Genomic DNA, 6,824 nt, shown 5'->3' with positions numbered 1-6,824 from the left:
GAAACGTACCGCCTAAATTTTTCCACGCGTCGAATGTATCGGTATCCCGATACTACTACGATACCCATATAAATGGGACTGATATCTTAAATTAAAATTGGGAGACGTTTGGTAAAAGGAGTGTGGAAGATCGAATCGGCGGTACCAAATTAGGATCAAAAGTAACTAATTATGATTTATCATTATGGATGAGTCAACTCTAGAGTTCTTGGGATTTGATTAATGAGTTTCATATCAAATAATCAAAATAATCAATTCAATGGTTTTTGGGATTGATTCTAGCTGACTGATTCAATTCGAATGAAAATCGAGAAAGACCTATTAGACCCTCGGATCTACGTTTTAAATCTTTGGGTAGGTTTAGATTGTCGTTTTTCGATTTTTGACCAACCATATCAGTTAATATACCTCCCTAAGATCTTTGAGACTTCAAAACTAAAAATTATTATAATTAAAAAGGGCCACAAGGGCAAACACCCAGTCACATCATAAACTTACTACTTACCACTAGTGGCATGTAGAAGAAGCTCCATATTCCTAATCCAAACTGACTATTTTTTATTTTAATTATTCGAATATGGATTTTATAAACAAATATACAAACCGAACATAGATTTTCAATTATTTATTTTCATCCCTATTCCCTAATGGAAATAAAAAAAAAATGATATTGAAAGTTTAAAAAGAGTGGCACTGTGACACTAGCGAAGATTTGGAGAAGACAATTTTGAGAAGATGAGAAGGTGAAGTGTTGAATCCACTACTCCATGAGGGTTGATATTGAAGTATCATATCTAAAATTACATAGATGCCCTTATTTTTTTTAAACTAATTTATTTGTAATATACTATGAATTCATGCAAGATATTTTAGTGTGATAAAATAATCATCTGATTATATTTTTATAGTAATACCTAAATGAATCATATAATATCTAATCTAAAATTGATATATCATTATCTCTATCTTATTAACTCTCAAATTCAATTTCTGAAAATCGATTTTCAACAATCCATTTACAACCCTAGTGAGGAGGCCAGTGCTCTATCCAAAGTTATTAAAAATGGAATCAAAGGTCCAATCAATCAACGTTAATTCTAATACTAACAAGCTAGAATCGATCCCAAATTAGGTCAATAATAAACTCGGTGATTGCTTCAAAAATATCTAGAATAATGATTTATCATGATCAATTCTAAATTTTTTTTTGGTTGATTCGACCTATCTGATTCTAATTTTTAAAACAATGCTTCTATCTATTAAAGTCTGGGGTCAATTCTAATTTTTTTTGACTGATTCAGCCGATCTGATTCCAATTTTTCAAACAATGCTTCTATCTATTGGAGTGTGAGGAGACCCGTGCTCTAATATATTGCATATTCCCAAGCTTTTAGCCATCTGATCTCCAAAATCGATGGTTTCACCATTAAAGTGGGACCTACTCAGTGGGAGAGCAAGAAGGGCCCACACAACAAGCTAGTCCGCGAGAGCAACCTATCACAGCTCTTTCTACTTGCTTTAATCAAACTTTTATTGAGACAGGTTAGGTGAAATCATCCTGTGTAGGGCTCTAGGCAGCTCATCAATATTCATTAATTCATAAGAAAATCAATAAGAAAATGGAAAGTCTCAGCAGAAAGATAAGAACTTTTTAAGAACCCAATTGGCAATGTCATCATCATCCATTCCCAATTCCAGAACCATCTCTTAACCCTTCTTAATTAATTCATTAACTTCTTTATCCACTTAGTAATCAAGTTTTTTTTAAAACTAATAAACACCCAATCCATAAACTTTTAATTAGAAAAGTTCTACAAAATTAAACAGTACCCTTTACTCCTTATAAATAAGCACCAAACCTTGTTACTTCCACCTTAACTCACAAAATCACAGACACAGGCGAAGGAGCTTCAGTGAAGCAGGGTCTTTTGTTGTTGTTGTGTTCAGAGGTTGTAGAGAAGAGAAGAAATGGAGGGCAAGGAGGAAGATGTGAAGCTTGGAGCAAACAAGTACTCAGAGAGGCAGCCCATAGGGACTTCAGCACAGACAGACAAGGACTACAAGGAGCCACCCCCCGCTCCTCTGTTTGAGGCAGGGGAGCTGCAATCATGGTCTTTCTGGAGAGCTGGAATCGCAGAGTTCATTGCCACTTTCCTTTTCCTATACATCACCGTCTTGACTGTCATGGGTGTGCAGAGGTCTCCTAACAAGTGTGCTTCTGTGGGTATTCAAGGTATTGCTTGGGCCTTTGGGGGTATGATCTTTGCCCTCGTCTACTGTACTGCCGGCATCTCAGGTTAGTAAAACTAACCCCATTCTTTCTCAATTCCTTTTCAGTTTTTGTTTCTTACTGTCCACACCTGCCCTTTGCTGTGGAAAAGAATGTAACATTTTCAGAGATCTATTTTCTCTCTTGGGCTTTCTTTCAGTGATGTTATCTGCAATTCGTTTGTTTCTTGAGGGTTAAAAATTTTCCTTTCTGTTCTTGTATGGGTCTGATTTGTTGCTGAAGTATTTGTGTTCCATTGATGGGTTTGGTGCAGGAGGACACATTAACCCAGCAGTGACCTTCGGTTTGTTCTTGGCAAGGAAGTTGTCTCTGACCAGGGCATTGTTCTACATAGTGATGCAATGCCTTGGGGCGATCTGTGGTGCTGGTGTTGTGAAGGGTTTCGAGAAGTCCAATTACAAGATGTTGGGTGGTGGAGCCAACGTCGTCAACCATGGTTACACCAAGGGCGATGGTCTTGGTGCTGAGATCGTGGGAACCTTCGTCCTTGTTTACACTGTCTTCTCTGCAACTGACGCCAAGAGAAGCGCCCGTGACTCTCACGTCCCTGTAAGTAGTAACTAAGAAACCTTTCTTCCATTTGTCAGTGGTTTTGTGTAGTTAAGCAAGCTTTGGTGAGTTGGGTTACCATAGAAATTGCAGGTTACAGAACTTGCAGTGAGTCACCCCCACTGGGTCTCTGACCTCTACCTTCCTCCATGGAATCCGAGGAGAAAGGAAGGCTAATATGCTTTGGTGCTTCAGGCTTTCCTTGCATGTGATGTTAGTGGGGGATGTTCTGTAAAGTGATTCTTCACTCATGGTGTGGTCCCCAATTTTCACCAAACCCCTGTTTTTTTTTTGTTAAAGCCAATTTTCACCAAACCCCAGTAGTGTACAAATGATCAAAGTCACAGTGTGGGTCCAGCAGCAGCAGTAGTGCTGGATCCTAGACCACTCTTCAACGACACTCCTTCATTGAGATGGACTGAAAATCCATTCCAAAGTTTTTTCATAAAACATTACAGCTATTCCAAGACGAGTCTGGATTAATTGTATGAATTCCTCAAAATCAGTATATCTATGCTAATGAGTGAGAGAATGAGTGGAATTCATGTGTGACCTTAATGGGTGTACAAGAATGTGATCTCGGACAAGCTGAATAAGAGCTTGGATCAAGTTGGCTCTTGTACGTTTCTTGGTCTTGATATGTAATCCACTTATTCTCTCTCTCCTTAAAATAGGTTTTTGATTCGTTGAATTACATGTGGGAACCAAGGAACATATGAGAATTTAATCCAAACTCCCCTCGGTGGGAGAAATCGAGAGCTTATTTTCCACTGTGCTGGAGTAGCCACAATGTCTATATTATGAAAAATCTAGGATTCCATTCCATTGGACATTAATGGTTTGGGATCTAGATTTGCTAGAGTTACTGCGACGATCAGGTTTTTGTAGGAGAACGTTCTTGTAGAGGCCTGTGATAAACACATGGATACTTGGAACAATGCAATTTAGAAAGAGAGATAGTGAAGTCCACGTGTTCATCACAGGCTTGTAAGAGAACGTTCTCATATGAGAACCTTATCCAAACTCGTTCTTGTGGATGAAATTTTTTGTCGGAAGTTTTCAGATCGTGTAACAAGTTTAGGTATCATATTCAGAGTTTGGATCACATCTTCGTATGAGAACGTTCTTGTATAGGCTTGTGAGAGATATGTGAAATCCACTAATTGCATTATTCCATAGATTTAGTAGATTCCACATATCCATCACAGCTCGTGCAAAAACATTCTCGTATGAGGACCTGATCTAGACTCTCATTTCTCATTTTGTATTAATATATGGTACCAACATCTACTTTTCTGTTGGAAATTTTTTATTTTAATCCTGCGTCTCGGTATCACCTGCGACTGATATAGTGAACTAAATCTTTGGCTTCACTAATTGCCTTTAAGTAAAAGAACTCAATAAATAATCAAAATAATAATAGGGCAATTGTTAAAGAAGAAGAAGAAGAGATTGTCTCTTATCAATTGCTGTGAATGGGTGTGTGCAGATATTGGCTCCGCTGCCAATAGGGTTCGCAGTGTTCTTGGTTCACTTGGCAACCATCCCAATCACAGGAACAGGAATCAACCCAGCGAGGAGTCTTGGAGCAGCCATCATCTACAACAAAGATCATGCCTGGGATGACCACTGGATCTTCTGGGTGGGTCCCTTCATTGGAGCTGCACTTGCTGCTGTGTATCACCAGGTCATCATCAGGGCCATTCCATTCAAGTCCAGGGCCTAATAAACCCTTAAACCTAAAGGCACATCATATATATCAAAAGAGGATCCCATCCTCTAACCAATTATGTCCTTTTCTTATTGCGAAAATCCCATATTTTCTTCTCCCATCATCTCTGTTGCTGTGTCCTTTTCTTCTCTTTCTCTCTCAAAATCATGTGGTGGGTCTATTAGCTTTTGCCAATGCGTTATGTAAATTATTATTACTATCTATGGAGGATTGAAGTTGGGTGCTTGCTGTGTCTGGTTTTGTTATGGAGCTTTTTCAGCTTTGGAATGGAAATTTCACTTTTCCTTCGTTTACAAGTAAAAGTACGTATCTAAGTAATGAGATGCTTTGAAAACTTTGTACCCTACCTCTACATGCTCTACTACTACTGTTACTTTTTGTTTTTAAACTGTGGGCGGATAATTATAAGGTGGGAATGGTAATGGAGAGGGTGATGGGTGATGGGTGATGGGTGATGAGGATGGTGTTGTCTAAACGGCGAAGCAAAGTTAGAAACTTTTTGAGTATTATACCCTGGATGAAAGCAATTTGCTCTTTTTCATTGTCTTTAATAATTTACATTTTTTTTTTTTGAGTAAGAGTCATTAATAATTCACATTATTGTAGCTGCTACTTGATGATGTTTATTGTATTCATTGCATCCATTGTTTAAAAACACAAGGTTTTGGTTCTGGCTGTCATCTGAGTTAGTGCTAAAAAATAGAATTCCTTTCTTGCGACTTGTTATGACACTATGGTTCGTTTGATAATGTTTCTACCGTTTCTGTTTCAAGAAACGACAGAAACATAAATTTTCGTTTCTAGAAACAGAAACGGAATTGAAGGTGTTTGATAAGTCATGTTTTTAGAAGTCGATAGTAACCAATGAAAAAATGGCCACAAGTCGTTTCTAGAAACAGGGAAACAAATTCTTTCGCCTAGGTCGTTTCTTGAACCATAAATAAGTAAAAATTTCTATTTCTATTTCTGAAAATTAGTGAAACAGAACAGTTTTATCAAACACTTTTTACTCCGTTTCTGCCATTTCTAGAAACAGAAACGGCAGAAACGCATTTCTTGAAACGTTATCAAACGGCCCTATATATTATCTCTCTATTGTCATCACTTGGTAATTAATGAAATACAATTTCATTATCTTTATCACTCCATTTTTATTTTTTTTTAGATTTTTATCTCTCAATCGAATTGTGAAATTTTCTTCCTACCCAATTACCTGTTGTCTGTCGCTCTCCCCTGTCGCACTGTACGATCAATAGTGCTAATTGTTCTACAGAGGATCTAGATCCTTAAAAGGGGGATTCAGTTCATCTCTAAGCTCCGATCAAATTCGATATTTGATCCATACTTGGACTCCACTTAATTTCTCTCACCTTTTAATTAATTTTTATTTTAAATGGAGTCAAAGTGTGAATCATACAAGGACTTGATCCACACCAGCTTCGATTGCCCAGGTCTTGCTCATCACTAGCTGGGCGATTGACGCTTGTTCAAGGCTCATCAACGGCTATGCTTCCTTCCTCCAGAAAAGCCACTTATCTCCTCGATTGAAGACAATCGGACCCTCCTCCTTCTCTCTTCTCTCATTTCCGTTCTCTTCTCTCTCAAAAACCAGAACACAGTTGCTGAAGTTGAATGCGAAGGAGAACGCTGAACAGAGGCGCCGAGGTTGAACACGAACAGAAGTGAAGAAATGTGGAATATGGTTCACCTCATGTCATATTGTAGGAAAAACATTGCATACAACAAAGTGTTCTGATAGTGCCGGGATGGGGATTATTTAACATAAAAACCGAGTTAAAAAGAGAAAGAAAGACACGAGGAAGGAGTAAGGATTGAGCAATTGAATGGGTTTTTGCCGAATTGTTGGATTGATTTATTACAAGTAAAGCATTTGTCACTTTGGTTTGACTTCCAAAGAGAAACCCTCAATTTTGAGGGAAAGAATGCAGATTGGAAACTTTGCAGAGAAGTCTAAATTGAGAAGATATCATCTGTATTGACTCTTATGTATTGAGTGTACGAATGCTTGTAAGTGGATGAGGTTAAGGTATGTCAATGGAGATGAAGGGCTTCTTCGTATGTGGCAGTTGACTTAGGTTACAAAGACAGCTCCAGCCAACCAGCACAGTCCTTGAATCCTTCATTAGTTTCTTCTCTCTCTCTCTCTCTCTTCCTTTCACTTTGTGCTTCAAACCCAGTTAGAATTGGATTCAGGATCAATCAATCAATCATCGAAGTAGCAAGGAGAAGAAG

The 6,824-nt window shown here is 38.1% G+C and overlaps 1 protein-coding gene across 2 annotated transcripts in view; it reads left to right on the top strand.

Moving 5' to 3' along the window:
- Positions 1-1,863: 1,863 nt before the first annotated feature.
- The window catches only part of LOC122081376 (aquaporin PIP1-3), a 6,621-nt gene continuing 1,660 nt past the window's right edge, over positions 1,864-6,824 (top strand). The window contains exons 1-3 of one of the 2 annotated variants that reach the window (XM_042648476.1): positions 1,868-2,296; positions 2,544-2,839; positions 4,329-4,917. In XM_042648476.1, coding sequence (XP_042504410.1) covers positions 1,969-2,296; positions 2,544-2,839; positions 4,329-4,565 — 861 coding nt within the window. In that variant the 5' untranslated portion in view covers positions 1,868-1,968 and the 3' untranslated portion in view covers positions 4,566-4,917. Of the gene's footprint in view, positions 2,297-2,543; positions 2,840-4,328; positions 4,918-6,824 lie in introns of those variants that run through there. The other variant, XM_042648477.1, reaches the window with a different exon arrangement.

Source organism: Macadamia integrifolia, chromosome 6 (genome assembly GCF_013358625.1).
Source record: "Macadamia integrifolia cultivar HAES 741 chromosome 6, SCU_Mint_v3, whole genome shotgun sequence".
Taxonomy (NCBI): domain Eukaryota; kingdom Viridiplantae; phylum Streptophyta; class Magnoliopsida; order Proteales; family Proteaceae; genus Macadamia; species Macadamia integrifolia.
Note: the sequence above shows the minus strand (reverse complement) of the source record. Positions and strands in the feature narration are given on the sequence as shown.